Source organism: Lissotriton helveticus, chromosome 5_1, assembly GCF_964261635.1.
Source record: "Lissotriton helveticus chromosome 5_1, aLisHel1.1, whole genome shotgun sequence".
Classification (NCBI taxonomy): domain Eukaryota; kingdom Metazoa; phylum Chordata; class Amphibia; order Caudata; family Salamandridae; genus Lissotriton; species Lissotriton helveticus.
This window is the reverse complement of record NC_136065.1, coordinates 1,164,135,089-1,164,156,675: the sequence shown is the minus strand read 5'-3', so window position 1 is coordinate 1,164,156,675 and position 21,587 is coordinate 1,164,135,089. Positions and strand designations below refer to the sequence as shown.

The 21,587-nt window shown below is 42.4% G+C and overlaps 1 protein-coding gene across 1 annotated transcript in view; it reads right to left on the bottom strand.

Annotated features, from left to right (window-relative positions):
* Positions 1-20,829, bottom strand: part of HABP2 (hyaluronan binding protein 2) — a 291,624-nt gene extending 270,795 nt beyond the window's left edge. Inside the window, exon 1 of the mRNA XM_078643840.1 lies at positions 20,748-20,829. Within this exon, the coding sequence (XP_078499966.1) occupies positions 20,748-20,816 (69 nt within the window). The 5' untranslated portion in view covers positions 20,817-20,829. The remainder of the gene's footprint in view (positions 1-20,747) is intronic.
* Positions 20,830-21,587: the final 758 nt, after the last annotated feature.

Sequence of the window (21,587 nt, the reverse complement as noted above, 5' to 3'; positions counted from 1 at the left end):
TAAGACTTGAGTAAACGTCTTTAGTTTTCACCATTGTTGGTGCAGTCAGTGCTGTGTATTTTTAGACACAATTTCAGGACTTTCTTTTTCATTAAAACTTCAGCAAAATAATTTTATGTTATTTAATGCATTTTAATTAATTAAAGATTTGATTCAAAATGAAGTTCATAGTGCTGGGCCATTGTTCCTTTTGTCCTACATATAAAATAAATAGCTAAAATTAATTTCCAATAATATGTAACATCAAACTTATAAATGTTAATTATTTAAAAAATGTGTACGATGTTACATTAATAATTTATTTTTTGTGCAAAATATTTAAAATAAATATATACATTTAATTTACAGTGATATTTATCTTAAAACAATTACAGTTAATTTTTTCAAGTTCAATGTTCTTTCATTTTTTTCTACAATTTGCTATATGGATATTTATGCACTGGAGGCACAGAATTCTAGCTGCATGTGAAAAGTTAGTATTAGAAAGTTTTTACTATTAACCTTATTTCAAAGTAAATATTCAATGAATCTAACTATATTACATTAGAGTAAAATCCCACCTACAGTAAAATATTTGTATGTACCTAATATCTATTAACAATTACAAAATGTTATGGACAGAATTCATTTATATTAGTTTAATATTTTTGTAAATAAAGTTATATTTAATTTTTAAATAAAAATACATTAATAACATATTTTTCATAATACAATATTTATTTTTCATTGCTATGTATATTTTAACATTAGCATTAAATGTATATTTTTTTAAAATTTTGAAATACATCAATTATTTTAACATTATTTGCTGTGGGTTCTAAGTCTCTGCCTTTATTTGTTCCTATGGGAGGGCACGGCAGGACCAGTGATTGGCCATGTATGGTTCAGTTCTTCCTCCTGGTCCCTTTTTGCCTGTGGTAAATTTACACTCAGAAATTTAGATCCAACCCTGTTTATGGGGATGGAGACATATAAGTCTACACTTTGTAGCAACTTTACACTGCAAAAAAGTGAATAGCCAAAAGCAGTAGGAGAGTTTACAAGTGTAAATTTACTCGTGTAGATTTACCTTCGCTAATATAGCCTTATAGCCCACCGTAGAGGGCTATACCGGCTAATAAAGGCCCTCTCCAGCGTTAAAGGCCCCGAGCCGAAGGCGAGGGCCTTTAACAAGGGAGAGGGACTTTAATAGCGGTATAGCCCATCTACGAAGGACTATAAGGCTATTAGAACATTCTGTCACTAGAGGACAGAATGTTCTAACAAAAAAACAAAGCCTTTTGGGAGCGTGAGGGGTTTGGAATCTCCTCAGGCTCCCTAAACCCTTTGTTCACTGCCAGAGCTGTGAACAAAGAAACATTGACATGTTGGAGCTCCAGGCTTATACCAGCCATTATAAGCCCAGAGCACTCCATTGTTTTCAGTGGAGCTCCCAACATTCCAACGTTCTAATAGTTGTTATTCTGGTCCCAGTTTGAGATAGCACATCATCTATCTTCAAGAATGCCCCATTTTCAGTGAGAAAATATTTTCCTCTATACAGTCCACATACTGAGCTACTGCATCATTTACATTTCTAAATGCGACATGCTGAGCTAGAGCATCTCCATCTCCAGAGTGGCCTCATGCGCCAGACAGCTTTTGTCTCCATGTGACCCATACCCTGAACTGAGGCATCTTCAATTACATCCATTTGATATCATGAGCAAGGGCACAGCCACGGCCAGTAGTGGCAGTACCGGCCGGGCGGTGACGTGGGGAGGGGGAGGGGGAGGAGCAGGGTGGGAGGTAGTAAAGTATGGAATCCAGACCTTAACAGGTAAGTAACCATAAAAATAACTAAAACGAATTTCGTTGCGCGCACTGCATCACATTTGGTGATACAGTGCGCGCAACGAAATTCGTTTTATTTATTTTTATGGTTACTTACCTGTTAAGGTCCGGATTCCATACATTACTAGCCCCCACCCTGCCCCTCCCCCTCCCCACGTCACTGCCCGGCCGGTACTCTCACTACCGGACGCAGCTGCAATGGCATCTTTTGCCACCCTACACTCAGGGCCAGACTGGGAACCAAAACCGGACCTGGCAAAGTGCTCAGGGGGGGGGAGAGGGGGGATGGGGTTGGGGGTACCGCTGAGCTCTTAGCCGGGTCGGTTTTCGGCTGATTTTGTTACAGGCCCGATTTTGCGGCTATGCTGCAAAAACGGCCCTGCAACAAAATCAGCCCCAGGGGCCCAAAACCACCCCCACCCATGCGGCGTAGCTGGGGATTGCCCGGTGCCCGCAACGGCCAGTCCGGCCCTGCCTACACTCTTCATCTGGGGTGAGAGCTTCTTCTGCCTTTGTATGTAAAATATTCTGAGCAGAAACATCTTCTACCTTAAGACAGACCCCACCTTGAGCACTGAAATCTCCTGCTCCCGCACAGGCCATATTGTGAGCGAGGGTATCTCCTATTTCTATACATTCCATATCGTGGGTCATAACATCCATTTCTATAATATTTTAACAGAGGAATTGGGTAACCTTAATTGGGTAACCTTCTGTCTCCATACTCGGAGTTAGCCTAAAAAAGACTCATGGTGGTTAAACCATTACTACTGATGTAGTGAAAAGGCTGTTGAGCTTATAGTCAACACATAAAACCGAACTATGATAAACATGCGCAAGTTACACATCAGACGAAAACGTGAAAACAACTTGAAGAAGCATTAGTTACTGCAACCTAAATGCATGCAGAAGAGACTATATTAGACAAAAATATCCATTTAAATAACGTAGGTTTATGTTTTGCTAAATTGCACTAGTGCATTCTTTAATGTGGAATTGAAAAGTGAAAGTGACAACTTATGTGTTATAATGATTTCATTAATTATCCTCTTTATGAATGATGTATAATGTAACATAACCTAAGAGATCTTTCATTTTCTACTCCATCTTTTACTTCTGTGAAAATGTGCACGAAGTGATAAGAAACGAAAATGATGCTGCATCCATGTATTAAAAGCTAATATTTCAAAACTTTCAGAGAGTAAACTTCATAAATGTACTAATGTAAATTCGTTTGTCTTTTGAGATAAATTTACACGTTGGTAAATGCAGTTGTATGTTATAGTTACACATGCTATTTACAATGAAATTAACCTGTCTCAAGCATATATTTGTTGGGAATTATTTCTGGATGTCGTAATTATCAAAGAAATCGCATATCTAAATGTTTTATATTCTTGCTTATATTAGCCTAAATTCAGTTTTGGCCTGACTGCTTATTCACGCATAATTTTCCTCTCCTTCTTACTCAACTTCGCCTCCATGGGAAAATATATTAGTATTACAAATGTATTGCAATTGTATTTTGTTTCAGGAGTTCCCTTGCGCTTACAAGGACTATCGGATACAAAATGTCATTACACTAGGAACATCTGTCTGTGAAGCTGCCCTTTTGAACTTATTCCTGTGCCTTTTAAAATTGTCTTTGTTTAACCCCTTCACTGCGGGGTGTTTCGCCCCTGCTGTGCGGGGGTGGGGGGGCGCGCACAGCGCCCCCATGCTTGTGACGAGCTGATCTCGTCATGAGGCAAAGCGGAGCTGCCCTCATGACGAGCTGAGCTTGTCGCGGCCGCACCCGTTTTTAGAACGTTCAGCACAGCGGGGTAATTAACCCCGCGTGCGAATGTTCCAACAGCCGTGACAAGCTCAGCTCGTCATGAGTGGAGCTCAACTGTACTCCATGACGAGTTGAGCTCGTCAGCAGCATGGATGAGGTTAAAGGTCCACCTCTACCAGATGATTCAACTGTTTATGTAACCTGAAACGCCTTTATTTCTGCAAAATGTGCCTTCTTTATGTCTCATGAAAATCACCATATACAAACTGACCAATAGACTGAGTGGTCTGACCAAATGAGGTGACCAAGGACGAGTCACCCCGGATCTTATGGAATATAAAACATAAAATATCTTGGAGCTCGCTCTCAGTCGGACGGACACTCTCACTTGCCCTGGTTGGCTTGCTCTTAATTGTCTTTTATGGGAGAACTTTCGCACTTTCCTTTTGAGCCTATCCAGACTTGCCTTGCGGACTCTGGATTGACGCATACGCTGTGTGCACCTTGGTGGTCTTTTTTCCTCATGGGAGACTGCTTTGAACTGGCTTAACTCATGCCCCTTCCTGAATTTTCTTGAGTTTTGGTCATTCTATGGCAAATCCTAATTTATCTGATTATTCTGTAACTTTAAATTGAGCTTAAGTACTAATGTACTTATTTACTAAAATTTGATAAAATAATTTACTAAACAAACTCTCTCTGTCTTGCCATGGTTTATTTCCAATTGATTGAGCATTCTAAATTGATTTATTAATGACTGAAAGAGATCGCTCTAAAGAGATCTCTGGGTACTGAATACTGATGTTATTAGTTTTGTATAACTTTTACTGAAGTACGGGTTTGTATGATATTAGCCAGACAGAGGGAATATGTACAAGCCCCTATCGCCACTGGAACATCGCTTTTTGTGACGTTCCTGTGGCGATAGAGGCCTTGACTTATGTACAAGGCAGCGTTAAGCCGCTTAATGGGGCTTAACGCTGCCTTGTACATAAGGCACCCTTTCACGCTATGCTTAGCGTGAAAGGGGTGTGCAGTGGGTGTTGTGGTGGGCGTTCCACGGCAACACCCATTGTAGTTGACGCTGCCCCCTATGTACAAGGGTGGCGTACATGGTAGGCAGCGCCAAAATGAATACCAAGAAAATCCTGGTCTTAAGTTGGCGAAACGAGGAGAAATTGATTATTTCTCCTCGTTTTTGCTTTTTCCATGTGTGCTGCCTTGTGCAGCACACATGGAAAAAGCAAAATGCCATGGTTTGTTTATGTACAGGAAGGTGGCCCTTCCTGTATAGAAACAAACCTTTTCATAAAATGCCATTTTGTAACTTTCATGGGTGCTGCACGAAGCAGCACACATGAAAGTTACAAAATGGCATTTTAGGGTTGTTTATGTGCAGGTAGGGACACCTTCCTACATATACCAATCCTACCCTGCACCCAGACACCCTTGCACTCTGGTGCAAGTGTGCCTGTGCTGGCGTTAAGTTGGTAAACTTAGCGCCATCGCAGGGGGAAACGCAAGACTGCACCACATTCTTGTAAATATGGTGCAGCCTTGCGTTTCCGAAGTGGTGGAGCGTGTCATTAAGACAAGGAGGCTAACCACATGCTCCTCCACTTCCTTGTAAATATCCCCCTAAATATCTTCTGGTGCACCGCATAGTATTTAGAGTTATGTACATGAATTTGATTATAAGTTTGTAGAACAAATATCTCATCCTGGTCCTCATTGGATGGCTGGTTAAACCCCCTCTAACCCTTCCGTTCTCGACACAAAGCAAGGTCCATCAGAGGACCTAGATATGTATTACTAACTAGATGCTAGAACAAGCATTGGCATAGCCAATAGGTCTCACCCTTGGAACCTTATAAGTATTATTTAGTTATGCAGGACAATATCCTTGGTGCAACAACATCAACTGTTGCATATCTAAACACTTATAAGGTCCCAAGGGTGAGCCCTATTGGCTATACCAATGCTTTTTTTTGTAGGCACCGCAGGATTGAGTGATTTGCCCAGAATCACAAGATGCAGAGAAGACGCAGCAACTCAAACCCGCTTCTCCAGCTCCATAGTCGGCAGCTCTAGCAACATTTTCTCCCCATGGCACCTTGTATACCCTAATCTGTTGCCCACGTAAAGCTCTTTTAATGCTACTATGACGAGGCTGCGCTCTTGAAGCTGCAAAAAATACATGCAGTAAACAATGGCCCGCAGAAAGGAACTGCACGGCAATGAAGTCGCCCTATTAAAATCTACTCACGCAGGCAGTGACATGAAGTGAGCCACAAGGTGGCGCCAGAGACCGACAGGGACAGCGGCTAGAAGCTGCCTGATAGTTGGTGTGCTGGCTTCCTGTTGTTGACAGTCACTGTGTCCCCCAAAGCGCAGTGGTACAGTCCAGACGCTTCCACATTTGCACGCTTGATAATCAGGGCCATCGACAGGGCCTGCTGGTTAAGGGTAATCGCATGTGGCTCTTCATCCTTGGCAGCATGATAAGCAGAAATAATGCACCCCGGAGTCTGCCCTGGCGACTGCCAGTACAAGACCAGCAACCCGGCGGTGGAGAACAGCAGATGAGCGCAAGGGCCACTGATGATTGTTGATGGAAACATATTACTTGTTCCACCTCACCAGGAGCACAGGTGACATAATTAGTTTCAAAGAGTTCCAAATATAAACGTAAACACATAAAGCAGTATAACAAGTACCAGAACTATGGAAATGGGCTGGGCACGGATATCAGTGGTACCTTGTTGGGTCACCCTTACTTCGAACTACATGCAAATTTGTTTTTTCACCTGTTAGAACACCCAAAAGGCTCGTCAGATACCTTGGTCAATAACTGAAGGTGCTAAAGGATGTGAGCCCGACCAGTCCTTTGCAGAGGAATAAAGGAATGAGGACTGGGGTAGAAGAAGTCTGCCCCACTTTATCCTTAGTTTAGCCCACTAACGAGAAAACTAGTCACCTCTTCAGCAGAATACTATCCATGAAACGACTTAGCAGCCTGAAGATGAGTACGAGGTCACATTGCAGCACTTTACAAAACATCAAAAAATAAATAAATAAGTAAACCTACCCTTCCTCTCTCTTCCCTTCTACCGTTTTGTATAGTTGCCTTATGTTTTTTGCTCTCTATTCACACCCTCTGTAATAATGTTTACATTCATCACTGTTGAAACAGGTAGGAGTAAGTGTGCAAATCTCGACAAATGAGAAGGCCCTCCCGGAGTGAGCTGCCACAATCAACGTGGAGAGTTAAAACTGGCCTGTGGACCTCTCACGCTGAGGCTTTGATGAATAGCAGCATATGACAACACTCCTAACTTCACCAGGTGACTCCAATGGACAGGCACTCAATCCCATTGTAAACAAATACTACTAATGTAGCGTGTAGTGAGGCACGCTTTAAGCCACGAGGCGCTGCATATAACAGGAGATTTCCTTCCACTCTGCTGCAGGGCTGAAGAGAGAGGGACCGAGAGAGACATAAAACGCAAACACGGTGGACCACGGGGAGGGCAGTCGCGGTCGGCAGTAGGAGTTCCTGCAGGGCGGTGACGTGGGGAGGGGGAGGGGCAAGGTGGGGGGTAGTAATGTATGGATTACGGAGTTTAACAGGTAAGTAAACATTTAAATAAATAAAACTAATTTCGTTGTGTGCACTGCATCACCAAATGCGATGCAGTGCGCGCAACAAAATTCGTTGCAGCCAGGTTTTTAAGATAAGTGGCGACTAGGACAAATTTGGCTTTTTGGTTCAAGTCTGCCTGTTCCTAAAAGTTGGGAAGATGGTGATTCTAGTACTGTGAACCCTTTGGTGATGCCATGCAGGAAAAAAGACAGACACTATCTTTTGCAGCACCTTTAACCCATTTTTCCCCCCAAAAAACAAATGTAGCTGTATTTTGGCAAATTTCTCGCTTCCCTCCAGGGGAATCCACAAACCTTGGATACCTTTAGAAGCCACAGGATGTTGGAAAAAAGGATGCACATTTGGCGTGGATTCCTTATGTGGACAAAATGTTATGGAAGCCTAAGCACAAACTACCCCGAATAACCAAAAAAAGGCTTAGGATGGGGAGGTGGGGTGGGGGTTGCTAGCAGCAAAGGGGTTGAACTGGAATTAGAATAGTCAGTCTGCCTCGTTTGATGTCCGCCACTTTGGTAGTGTAATTTATTTTTGATTGTTGTTATTTTTTAATATTTAGCATTTTTTATTTAGTATTTATATATCCTTTTTCATAAAGTGTATGTTTTTAATACAATTGCACTTCTTTATTACATTATTTTTATGTATGTTATTGTTAATATATTTTTGCTAATTTTAAGCTATTGTTATTATTATTAATAATGAAAATCTTTAAAAATTGTTTACAGTTTGTTTATATTTTTTTAATTTATATTTCTTAACTATATATTTAGCTTGCAGTGATAATTAAAACTATTTTATATACTTTTACATTAATTTTAACATTTAAATCAGGTCACAAATTTGTTTGGTTGTGTATAAGTTTGTTAGTTTTTCTTTTACGTTATTATTATTATTTTTTATTTCATGTATTTGTGTATACATATATATTATTTGCATTACTTATTATAGCTATTTATTTCAAATGATATTATTATCTTGTAGTTTAATATTTTTTTTAATACTGGTATATATTAACATTTTGAAATACGTATCTTCTTTGATGGTATTCTGTTCCACAATATTTTGGTGGTTTACATATGAAAGATGTAAACTCCATATTGTAGTAGACAAAGTTTTTGACACGATATTCTGGTAAGTAGATATTGTTGTTGTTGATACCACCATTTTTAACATCAATGTATATGTGACCATAATTTCAAAGATCTGTTCGAAGAACTGCAAGTTATTACACTCAAACATTCATGCTGCATCATGACACATACGTTCGCACGTGATAACCAATAATAAAAAATTGAAAAAGCCAAAACATGCAATGCCCAAATCTCTTGGTTTGCCATGCTTGTTTTCTGTGGGTCCCTAGTGTATGTGATTTCCCCATGGAGAGGCAAAGAACTGAAGTTTACACTCCGGTGTTTTCTCCAAATCCTTCATCTGCAGGGATATGCATCTACTCAGAACAATGATGTATCCATTCCCCAATGAGGCATCCACCCTTCTGCCATCCGTCAGTCCATCCTTCCATCACTCTAGTCTTTTCACTCCTCCACTGTGTAAATGTTCAGCATTTATACTATCTTTGCCTATATGTGGTTGTCTGTATGTGTATTGTTTATGGCCATGGGTACTACTATGTGTAATGGTTACATTTGCATATGTATAAGCGTATGTCATCTATACATTAATGTGTTAATGTGTGTTGTGAGTGTGTTTGCATTTACATGCACTGCACAAAGCCACACGTATTGCTTTTAGCAATGCAGGCTATTATAAGTAAGCATCTGTCAATTGTAGTCATTAATCCATAGTCCACCCACTTGTCAGTATGGATTTACCAATGTTAGCTCCTTATGATAACAAATCTGCAATGCAGACTACCAGCTCGCATTCTCAATACATACTCCAACAATTCCATTAATTACTACCCTCACTATGAGTAAGAACTCTACACTGACATATCATCACTGCGTGCTCACCATCACTATCAGGAAGTGCTTGTTCTAGGCATGCGTTTGAGTAGAAACCCGTTATATACCGTAGTATCTATGTGGTTTTATGAAAGTAGGTCCCTCCACCTCTGCATCCGAGTCTTTCTTTTTAAGCTCCCTCATTGCAAGTTGTGCATTTTTTGGTAAGCCTTACATTGCTACTTAACACTCTATGCACCACAAACCTAGGGCCATATTGACAGTTTCGGGGAGCGCGACATCCACTGTATTTAGGCGTAGCATCAGCATCAATTCACTGATAATACTGTAAAAGGAACATATGCTACACATGATAATAAGAAAGGATTGGAAGTCTTCAAAACAAGCATATATTTCTAAATGAAGAGCATGAATGATGTTGCAATTTAACCAAAATCACAAGGGGAACGCACTGCCAAATGCATACATACTTTGGAAAAAATAATACAGTGTTTCCACTCATGGGCTGTAATAAAATATGGCAACTGACTATCACATAAGGAAGTGTTAGGGAGTGACTGGGAACAATGCAGCAGTGCTTAAATATACATCTGCTAATAGTATATATACGAAAGTCAAGAGCTACCCATTGTACCTGGCCTTCATGGACCTATCTTGATAAGGTAAATCGTACAAAACTTTGGTTGTTGTTACATGAACTGGGACTGGGCGCCACTCTGGTGCATGTCATCAGTTTTGCACCAAGATTTCTCCACTATGGTTTGATATGCCATTAAATGTCTGTCTTCCAAAAATTGTAATCTGGAGTGAGGGATGCAAGAAGACTGCGTTCTCGCAGTCATGTTATTTATTCTGTATATTATTAAACGTAATCAGTATTTGATTTCTGTCTGTCAAGACATACCTTTGGTGAAATCCATCTCCACCCATGTCTTCCTCTAAGCAGATAACACCGTCTTATTAGCCTGCATTTCAATTTCTTTGTGGTGCCCACTTAATGCTTTTCATAATCCATGTCCAATCTGGATTTAGCCACCAATTTCTCAAAATCTCACACTATGGCTTGTGGTCTCAAATGCATTACAATTATTTTCTCTTAGTACAGAGAACAACAGGCTTGAAAGAGCATCTCATTTTCCCTTTTTGATGGTAGTGTTTGATTTAACTGCGTCATAGGCTACTAACATTACAAATCAACATTTAAAATGTAGCCAAGCCATTGGTGCTATTTTTTATTTATCACGATCTTTAAGTGGCAAACCGATTATACCTCTTTTGGACATTGACAAAACCCAATTTGCACCCATGGCAACATACGGAGCTGGTATATGGGACTATGCTGATTTTTTCACTCTGCAGGTGGAAGAAAATCGATTCTGGAGATGCTTCCTCTCTCTCACTATTTCCACATTGCATTTTATCTGTCATATGATATAAGGCTACTGTTTATATAAGATCATGTTAAGCTTAGCCATTTATTGTTGCAGGTTTCTCTGGAATAATCCCTATGCTGTTCTAAATCATGCCAAAATTAAGGATTGTTTATCATGTGATAGCAGGATGAAAGTTCTTTGGCTCGCTTATGTCAAGCAGAACCTAGAAGGGCTGAGGCGGTGCTCCCTTTTTGAGAGCCCATTATCTATATGTGAAGCGGATAAGCTACAGATTTAGGACTATATTACGAGTATGTTGGTCCCAGGACTGTCATAGCCGTGGTTGAGGTCCGACTGCCACAATCTAGGCGGTTTGAACGCCAGATTAGAAGTTTGGCAGTCAGACCGCCACCAACCTGCTACTACACCACCGACACCAATAGGATCTTGGATCCCGGCGATGCCACAGAAACGAAGGTGGCTGGAGATGGCAGCAGTGCAGAGGCAGGCACCGCTGTTGAGTTGAACAATTCTTCGCTGAGTCTATTCCCTACTTTGAAAACTTGTACTGACCGGTAATCATAATTGACTGTAGCACATGTCAACTGGTAGCAGCAATTGCTATATAGATTCAGAGCAGGCACGATTTGTCATCTCCTCTGTTGTCCTCTGGGCCAGTTCAGTAGCTCTAATGTTTGTGTATGTCCTTGCCATGGTGTCTCTGACCAAACTGAATTGCACTTTATTTTCTACCATAAACATTAAAGAAAATACAAATGTACACAGTGCAGAGTAGCTCTCTGGTTTTACAAATGTTAATTAATGTGTGTGTGCCTCAGAATTAGTTGCTTTCTCAAATCAGCTGTTAACTGTCATATCCACATGCTTTTTTTAGATATTATCTATGTTTTTCTTTTTCTTTTTACCATATCTGTATTTTATCCTCTACTTGTAAGATGGTCTCTTAAATTCGAATAAAGTATATTTGTGTTTGATTGATTGTCCGTGGATTATTTCTGAGTAGAAAGTTGTCTTTCCTTGTAGGAGCTAATGGCATTTTATTCATGGTTTTCATTTAAGGGATGACTGTTTAGAATTTATATCCAAAATTATACATGGCAACGGAATTGTACCCAGTAAAATCCAACAAAGTTGGAAGATAGGTGCATCAAAAAGCGTGTACATATTACAAGGCAGAAACAACATAGAAACATGGGGGCATACACCATAGAGCATTAGTGAAGCTTTGGCGAGGTTAAACATTCCAGTACTAAATGATAAAAAATACTATTGGGACAGAAAAGTCCTGTGCATGATGTCAGATGTGAACCCCTGCCCTGAGTACCCCTGCTGCAACGATACCTGAATCCATGGCGCTGATTTTTCTTAGTCATGAACGAACACCGATCATGCGTGTGCCATGACAAAGGCCTGCGTCACAGATTGTGATCTTCTTTGACCAGAAAGGCACTCAAACCACTACCCTAATTGTGATGAAAGGATAATGCCTTTAACAGGAGTTAAGTGGCACAACAGTTGTGTTAGCAGCTAACTGTGTAGTGACCAGTAGGAGTGAACAAGCCTTTTTCCCTGTGTCACTGGAGTAAGGCCTACAGGCCCACTCATGTAAAGTTTTGTTGGTGTGTGCTTAATAGTGGCAGCTCCTCCGCTAAGGCGGAGAAGCGTTGCCACACTGCTTTTTAGCAGTGAAATAAAGAAAAAATAAAATGATAATGTTATTATAATTTTATTTGCTCCTACTGCGGCGGATTTGTGGGGCGGAGTAGGCTGCTCTGCTCTCAGAGCAGGGGTGATGAGTGGTAGGCACACTCTGTAAGTGCACATGAATGTTTGGTCGGCTGTCTCAGGCAGCCAAGCATTCATGTGCACTTTGCATGTTCTCCACCCAGGCTGTATTGCAGCCTGGGTGAAGAACATGCCCAGGCTCCCACTGCCTGTGTGAGAGCTGAACCATGGTGCTCAGACCAATCACAATTGTGCATTGCAGCATTGTGCTTTGCTATGGGGAGCCTGGGTGTGCTTCCTGTTCCAGCTGGAACGAAGGACTATGGAGGTGAGACGCGGTGAGGAAGTAGCGAGGAGGAACTTTTTTTATTACACTTGTCTCCCCCTCCAGAGGCCTGCCACCTGCCCACCTCCCCTGATCCATGCCGGCCACCATTGATGCTTAACTTGCTCTTGGCCAACATCAAGTTTATATGTAGTTCTGTGTAGCGAGTATACGGGTGCATGTGTGTGCTAGCTGGATATAGGCCTGTGAGTACAATACATGGAAGACTCTGGGTTCCATTTTGGGAGACCCTTAGCTGACTGGAGAAGCATGAGGAGGTGGAGGATTTCCCCAGACGGATTTGTGGATTTCTGCAATCCTGGGAGCTGGGTGGAACACACAGGGGAGGAAGGAAGAGCCAGGCTCTTCAAACAGTGCTTCTTGAGTCAGAGAAAGGTCACTGGAAAGGGGGCCTAAACACATCTTAGGAAAGAGATGGAGCAGATACGAGAATCATAAAGAGTAGGGCTGGGGCTCTTGGCTAACCCTTAGATGCATATATCACTGTGGCTGACATCCAGGGGTGAACCTCTAGTCACTTGCGTGGGCTTTGTTGTGGGGCTATCAGATTTGGAGTCTCTCCTGCTGTAACAGACTGCTTTCTGGAGTAAGTGCCAGATGGGAAATGGGCACTTCAAAAGGAAGCAAACCTCCAACACAAACGTCAAAGACAAATCACATTTTCTATGTAGAAATGGACTAAAAAAGGGGAGCTCAAGGTCTCCAAAGTTGTCAACTGCCATGCGGCCAGATCTGGCTGTAGGTTGAGGAGGAGAAGCTCTACAAGACTTCTACTCCTGACCAAGTCTGGGTGCTAATATCTTCCAGTTTCCCAGCTGGGTGATGGGACATCACCCAGGAAAATTCAATACCACCTGCCCTGGATCCTGGAGCACAAGTGCCTGTCTGCTTGCCAAGACCAGTGTATCCTGTGAGGAAGAGGGGAGCACTTAGGGGATCAAGGTCTGTTACTGCACCAATGCCGGGCGAAGCTACCATGAAGAGTGCATTGCTGATGTGCTGATCAGGCCGTAAGCTGTGTGTCTAGTAAAGTCAGCAATCTTGTTTGATAGACAGGGCTGCAGTGAAGAGTGAATTACTGCTGTGCTGGTCAGCCCGTAGACCGTGTGCAGGATAAAGTCGGCAAGCCCGTATGCCAGCGGGGACTACCATTAAAAAAGGTGCAATAATGTAGTACAGATTTAACCATATCCCTTGTGTGGAGTAAAGCCGATGACCCCATTTGCCAGAGTGGGCTTCCGTGAAGAGGGCAATACTGACATATTAATCGGGTCTTAGCCATGAAGGCAGCAACTCTGTATACTAGAGGGTGGGTCCACCATGAAGAGCAAGGTTTCCCACCTGGCTTCAAGAGAGAAGGCATCCGTTGTGACCTGTGCGTGTGCGTGCCCCAAAGGAAGCATCGAAATCCAAACAATCATCCCCTTAACTGGGAAAGGATCGGAGGAACTTAGTGCATACTTTGTAGGAATGCTACTAGCTGCTGCCCCTTCAGGGGAATTTGTTCGGCCTCAAAGCACCGGTACTCCTAAGACTTGGTCCTCGATTTGGGCCTATCCTGAATGTCACTTATCTTGAATGGAGAATAACCACTGCCAATAGAGAGAGGAAGTGGGACGCAGGGACCGGCCTATCTAACACTAGAGTACTGACCTCAGGAGGACTGTGTGTGTGTATTATTGGTGAATGCAGTATTTTACTTTGTGTTTCTATATAAATACTCCCTTTTTTTTATAAAAGCAAGTATTTGACTAAGCAATCATTTGTTGATGCTATTGTACAAATTTTGAGCTGTGAGCCTGTATTCACCTCCTACATCTACCTGCTCCCACTAAGAAATCTTAGACTGCTTGATTCATGCTACTACTGACAGTCAACTGCTGAAGGGGTACTTGATCCTGTTGCTCGGGTCGATTTTAGGGCAGGTCCAGGGACATGGGGAGTATAAGGCCTCAACTCCCACGGTTCATCTCAGTAGCTCTTGCTTGCCCCATGGCCCTCTGAATGGGGTTATGACAAATATAAAATTCATTCAAACATAAGAATAGAGTAAATGAAAATATAAATATTTGCAGATGGCAGGAATATAAAAGGAATAATTTGCTTGTGACTAAACACTCACTGGCATTGTGTCCGATGCAGTCATGGAGGCACCAGTGGTCGGTGTCCTTCAACAGTGAAGGGACGTGGAGCGAATGGAGAGCCAAATGCAGTGACAGGCATTGTAGTAAATCACAATGACTTCAGGCTCCAAGGCCAAAGCTCTCAATCGTCGCTCGTTAACAGATTCAAAACAGGCCGTGACTGAAAGCTCTGAAGTTGATACTCAGGACAATGCGAGTTTCTCACAGTGCCTGCCAGTGGGTCAAATAGATAAGAAAATAAAAAATGACGATTCTTCCTCTTCCTGTTTTCTTCCTGAATGCCGCCAATGCGAGGGTACCTTATGGAGCCTCAGCCAACCCCCTTCTGAAAATATCGACACTGCTCTGGTCCTGCAGATGAGCAGCATGAGAGCAGCGCTAGGATTTGCTGGAGAGGGCTGTCTCTATGCTTCTGCAGGCACTGGCTGCCTGTGGCTGCTCTTCATCAAGCTGCTTAAGACAGCTAGGTGGAGAGGTTTACACTGCGCATGTCAGGCTGCCCATCGAAGGACAGTCGACCAAAGTGACTTGCCCAGTGTAAACTGGTGGAGGGAGCACCACTCCCCTGCTGCCAGTCAGCAGCAATGGCTCCGCCCACAAACATTGCTTGGGCTGGGAGCAGTCAAAAATGAAATGTTAATTCATTGTATTACCATTTTATATTTCACAGTTGCTGCACTGGCAGCAGGGGTGTGATACTCCTATGCCACAATGGGGGACCGCTGCTAGGAGGCACAGGAAATGTAATCAATGATTAGCAAAATGTGGGAAAAATCTGATTGAAGCAGTTGACACCTAGCCTGCAATAAGATCATATTAAGAACAAAAAAAGGGGCACGACCTCAGAGCTTTTATAAAGGGCCCCTGCTCTTTCTTCATTGCAGAGTGACCAGGGCACAAGGGGAGGGTGGATGCGAGTGCACTGTGTGCCACCAATATTTGTTGAAATGAGGGACGCTGTCCCATTCCCAGCGGGTAAGCAGTGGAAAATCTTGTGCTCCAGCATCACAGGCATGTGTGATTGTTGTGTGTTGTCAAGTGCCCTTCTAATGTGGCGGCACAGTCTGCTCCTTAAAACCACCCAAAAAGTGCACCCATTTTATATTTGATAATCAGTGCTGGATATGGAAAGCAAACTACACCGGGCACCCTCAAGTTGGGGTGTGAGGAAGGGGTTCCAGCAGAAAGAGTTTGAAGCCATTAGGGGTGAAGTCATAAGGAGCTGGTCAGTGAGAGTAACCCCATACATCACTTTTCATAAACTATAACCCAAAGAAATATGCAACATGGGCAAAGTGGTAGTAAAGGGATTTGGTCTTACTTATTTGGTTACAAATAAATGGCAATTTAATAACGTACCGGGTTAATGCACAGCTGGACACATTTCTGAAAGGTATAATACTGGTATGATATCTCACGTGGGTAATGCACTTCTTAGAGAGATCGGTGTGTAATATCTTGTCGTAATACGTGTGTATCATCAAATAGCTCAGAGGGCTGAAAAGTCTATTTAGGGCTTTAAGTGGGATGAAAAAACTTGGGGGTCTCAAAGGGCCGATGCAATTAAGGGCGTGGCTTAAAAACAGGTAAGCTACAAATCTGCCCGACTGGTATTTTGCTGTTTCTGTCATTGCATCCAGAAATACAATACAACAAGTAACATTGGACATAGAACAAGCCAGGACTACTGGCTGTGTCAATGGTTGTTAGTTGCATAAAATAAATAAGCAACAACTATGGTTTTGTTGTATATAATATTGAAAATGCTTCAGTTTTGAAATGATAAGACTGTGATAGAACTAAGACGAACAAGTCTCTTCGAAGTTACATCAAAGGCTTTGAGCTGTGGTACTGCTGCAGAGTTGTTGTTTTTTTTCACCCTAAGGGTGAGGGCGAAAATGGACAGCCAGTTAGGGACTTGTCTCAGCACCTGCTTTTAAGAACTGCTGGTGCTCAGCAGTTCTTAAAAGCCCACTTAAAGCCCTGTGACTATTGCAGAGAATTACACGTAACCATTAAGTCACAGATTTCTATTCTATGCAAGAAGACGAAGATCGTTACTGCTTGTGTTTAAAGTAACACTATTTAGCCTGCAGGCCACGAGTTATAATCCGGTAAAATAGAAAAATAATCTAAGTTACAGCTACATTTGAACCCAAGCAGGCTTTAAAATAAATACATTGTTATATAAAGTAATTAAAACACTTCCAGTGGGCAATAATACATATTTATTACTGGTGTTGAAACAAGCACATTCCGAATACCTAACATTTCTACAAAGCACACACTCTGACACTTAGAAGTGGCTTGAGTCCAAAACAATTTTAAATTTCACTTTATCTAACGGAAAGTTCTGACGTAACAAGTGTCAGGGAATCTAGCTCTGCTGCTCTGTTTGACCATCACCCGTTCCCAGCAGGGAACACAACCTTGAGGAGTTAGTGATTGTTCACAAAGTCAACTATTTGAACCCAGCTGCGATCTATGGAAAATTACCGGAGAGCCACCGACAACCATCCCCGCCTCCAGCCCCCCCCCCCCCCCCCCAGCACTTCAGCTCTAGGAAGGCAAGTGTGTGTGTGTGCCTCTAAATGTTCCCAGCAAGGCTTTAAGTGAATGTGTGTAAGCCTCTAAATGTTCCCAGCAGGGGGATTAAGTGGGCCGGGTCCTTCCGGTGCTCAGCACCAGCAGTTTTAAAAAGCAGGTGCTGAGAAGGGTCCCTACCAGGCTCCCCGTTTTTGCAGCCACTCTCTGGGCAAAAAATAAATATTAACTCTGCAGCTGTGCCACCCTTCCATGTAACTTCAAAGAGACTCGTTATAGTTCTTTCACAGCCTCTTTTCAGCACTGAAGCATTTTCAATATTCTATACAACGATGCCATAGCTTCTGCTTATTTATCATATGCAAATACTAACCATTGACACCGCCAATAGTCTTGGGTTGTAGGTGTAATGTTACTTGTTGTATTATATATCTGGATACAATGACAGAAGCAGCAAAATACCAGTCGAAAACACACTATGCTAAACACAGATATTTATCTTGAGTGTTTTTAAGCCATGGTCTTAATTACATCTAATACGGCCCTACGATAACTCCCACCCCCCAACCCTCCGCCCAGTTTGTTCACCCCACTTAAAGCTCTGGTGGGCACAGAGCATAATAACACACAAGGAAGGCTCAGTGGGTTCATCCGTTATCCCGGTACCGGCTGCAGCATCGCTGAGCTCAGTAGGATTCGGCGGGTTCCTACCCTACTCCAGCAATGCCGATAACAACCAGCACAAGGGGAGCGATCTTTGGAGTTCCTGAACATCCACAGAACAAACTACTACTATTTTCTCTTTCATTGCACTATTCATCCAGAAATAGTGGAGAATATCTCTCCAAAGGGAATTGGGCTTACTTTTCTACTTTGACCTAAGCTATAAACAATACCAGGCAGAAACAAATGCATTAAACTGCCATAGTGAAGAGAATAACTCAACATTTGAGAATAGGAAAAGCGTGAGGCAGGGTTGGATTGGGATTGAAAATCGGCCCACGTTTGCATAATGCCTTTCCTCAAATGACTGCTTCGGCGTAATCTTATAAAAAAAAAGCGGGGGTAAAAAAAATGCACACGTTAGTTTACACTGCTGGAAACACACCTGGAAACAAGTGAGGCCACTCTACTCAGGCCTCTGCCCCGCTCAGTATGTGCACACGTTAATGGGACGGCCAGCGAGACAAAGGGAGTGATACCTCTGCCTGTTGCTAAACAGGATGTAACGAGCGCCCAACTGCCTATAGAAAGGCCACTCAGACACTCACTGGGCCGCTGGCTGTTCGAACAATAAAGACAGCGCCCAAATCGGCCCCCAGACTGCTAAAAAAAGCAGCCCACAGCAGGAACTCGGACACCGGCGCTTCGGGCATTGCCCAAATGCCCGCGTTACCAATCCTACGCTGGCGTGAGGGCAGTTTTGTGTTTGTTGGATGGATTATCCTGTCACAAATGTGGCAGTTATCGCATTTGCCCAATGTCGAAGTGTATAAAAAAAGAATGCAAATTGTGATTATCTGTGCAATGGGGGAGGGTGAGAGAGCGTGGGGGTGGGGTCAAAGGCGTAGCTAAAAAACATAATATTCTGTAGCTTTTTTTAATCTTCCACCTTCCGTTAACTACATATAAAATAACGTACAGCTTAAATGAAAAGTAAATGCAAGTTAAGTTAATCAGTGGGAAATACAATATTGTACATCATGAAACCTATATTCGTTAAAGCGCTGTAGAGGTCTAGTTGTGTAACCAGAGAGCCATAGAATTGAACATGGTTAGTGCAGTGGAGAATAGTGACTTGTGTAAGTTTAATGCTACAAGACCATGGTCTGTCAAAGAAAGCACTGTGAATATGTAAGTAATTATAGTTTTTTATATATCTTTGATTGACATTATAATAAAACACAAGTACAAAGAGTGCCGGCTCCTCTGCTAAGGCGGAATAGTGTCGCCCCACTGCTCTTTGAGCAGTGCAAAAAAAAAAAAATATTACAATGATGGTATTATCATTTTATTATTTTACAGTGCAGACTCAGCTCCAGTTAGGGGGGGTGGGGCTGGGCTGGCCACTATCTAAGTGTACCAAACCATTATTCCCATTTGGCATTTTTTAGGCCAGGCTGTAATGCACGAACTGGTTGGAGAACATGCCCAATCCTCGTCTGAGTGCTGAACCATGGCACTCAGACCAATCACAACGCTGCTGTCATGGTGAAAACAGCCTCATGTTTGGCTGGCAGATTCTGGAAGCCTGGGTGCTTACGTTCCGTTCTGCCAGTGCCGAGAGAAGATGACGGAGGAGAGGCGGCTGCATTTACAGGTAAACATTTTTTTTTTCACCCTCCGCCCAACCATCCCCCTTCCGAGGCAGCCACCAGTGAGTCCAACACGCAATTGTGCACTGTCATTTTCGTTAAAGTCCTGCCCACTTCGACCACTGCATTCGCCATATTACAAGGGGGCAAAGAATATAACGCACTTGCAATATGGAGGATGGGATATCCACAAATTTCGTTTTTGTGACAAAGTGAAACGTCCACTAAACTGTAAATTAAGTCTTTGGGATTTATATAGTGCAATTATATGTAGCACATTTTATAATATCAATTACTAAAGGGCCATAAGGGCAACAATACATGAAATTTATCCAGTCTATATGACAAAACAGAACATTCACCATAGCTGAATAAACAGAGCATTTGAATGGAATGGCATGTGAAATATACCCACTCCTGGTAGAGTCAGGTGTATAGTATGGCTGTGACACCACTTCCTCTGACATCACTTCCTGTGTTGTCCTACCATTTAGCATTTGCTGTTTAATGCATGCCCCACATATTTCCTTCAGACTTGTGCGCTGTTGATAATTCGGAGCAGAAGCCCAATGAACCCTGCCCTTCCCTGCGTCCTATGCATGCAAAGACATGCCCTACTTACAAGACACACTGCAGCAGGGAATAGCAATCTGTTGATCGGTTGTAAAATATTCAAAAAAGAGGACGCGTTAGCGAGAAGTAAACCAAAGTTAAGGTTGGAAATGGAGCAGTGGAAGAGATTGACAGGCAGCTTTTAAAAGAATACGTTTGAGGAATGCCAACATCGTAGGATCACAAAATCTTTCGATGGATTATTTTTTGATTGTAATCTGTTAATGTGGGAAGGGTTCAGCTCTGGGAAATTTTGCATTTTAATTAGAGGATTAGTTTTACAAAGTGAAATACCCAGTCATGCCTCTTCCTGTTCTGTGCACCCTTCTATCATCACGTAAATACAATTCACACTATAAAAAAGCTGCGTCGAGATAGACTAAAACACCCATAAACCACCTTTAATTTGGTAACATCTTCTTAGACTTGCAAGAGCAGCACAGACCACCATGCTGGTGTGTTACTTACACGGTCTGACGCTGCTGCCAACACAACGATTAGCATGGCGGCCGGAAGCGTCCTTCCAAGGTTCTCCATGTCTCCATGTGTGTTGTCTGAAAGCAAGGGGCTTTTTATGGCGCCATACATTGCAGGGTCAGAGTCTGTGTTAGCACACCGCTATCCATTAACTTGCCCCATATTCCAGTTTCAAAACCATTCTCGTAGGTTCTGGCCGCGCGGTTTCACAATACATGTATGTGAGTGACCCGAATGGGTCAACCAACCATCAAAAGAACTTGCCCCAGGGAGTCAAGGAGAGTAAACATCATGCAACAGAGATTTTCAGTAACATTTCTTTTGTTTACATGTTTTTTAATAATATTGTAGCGCACGTGAGGCATGTGCAAATAAATACGTGGAGACAACTGTATAAACTGCTTGACAGAGGTGGGCAACCGAAACGGAGTGCAGACAAGGGTCTGGGTTGGCTTTAAAAGTCCATCAAAAAACAAGCGTTGGCAAAGCCAATAGGTCTAGACTAGTGCTGGTCCCCAGCCTTTTGGCTTTGGCTATTCTTGTTTTGTTCTGACATGGTTTTTACAAAACTTCACTGATATGAAAGCTGCAGGGCCCGCACCAATTAAAAAAACACACTAGGTAAATATAAAATTATTTGTTGTCTTCAAAAAGTACACATTACCAAAGTTGACCCTGGCACTCAGGAGAACTACTGTGTGTGAGAAAGTGCTATTTGTGAAAGGTGAGCAATGACCAATATAGGCTGACATATTACCCCATGCTGCATGATGAGGTGGGAGGAAAAAATGGAGATGACACAACAGACTAATGGTTTAAGTCTGGCTGAAA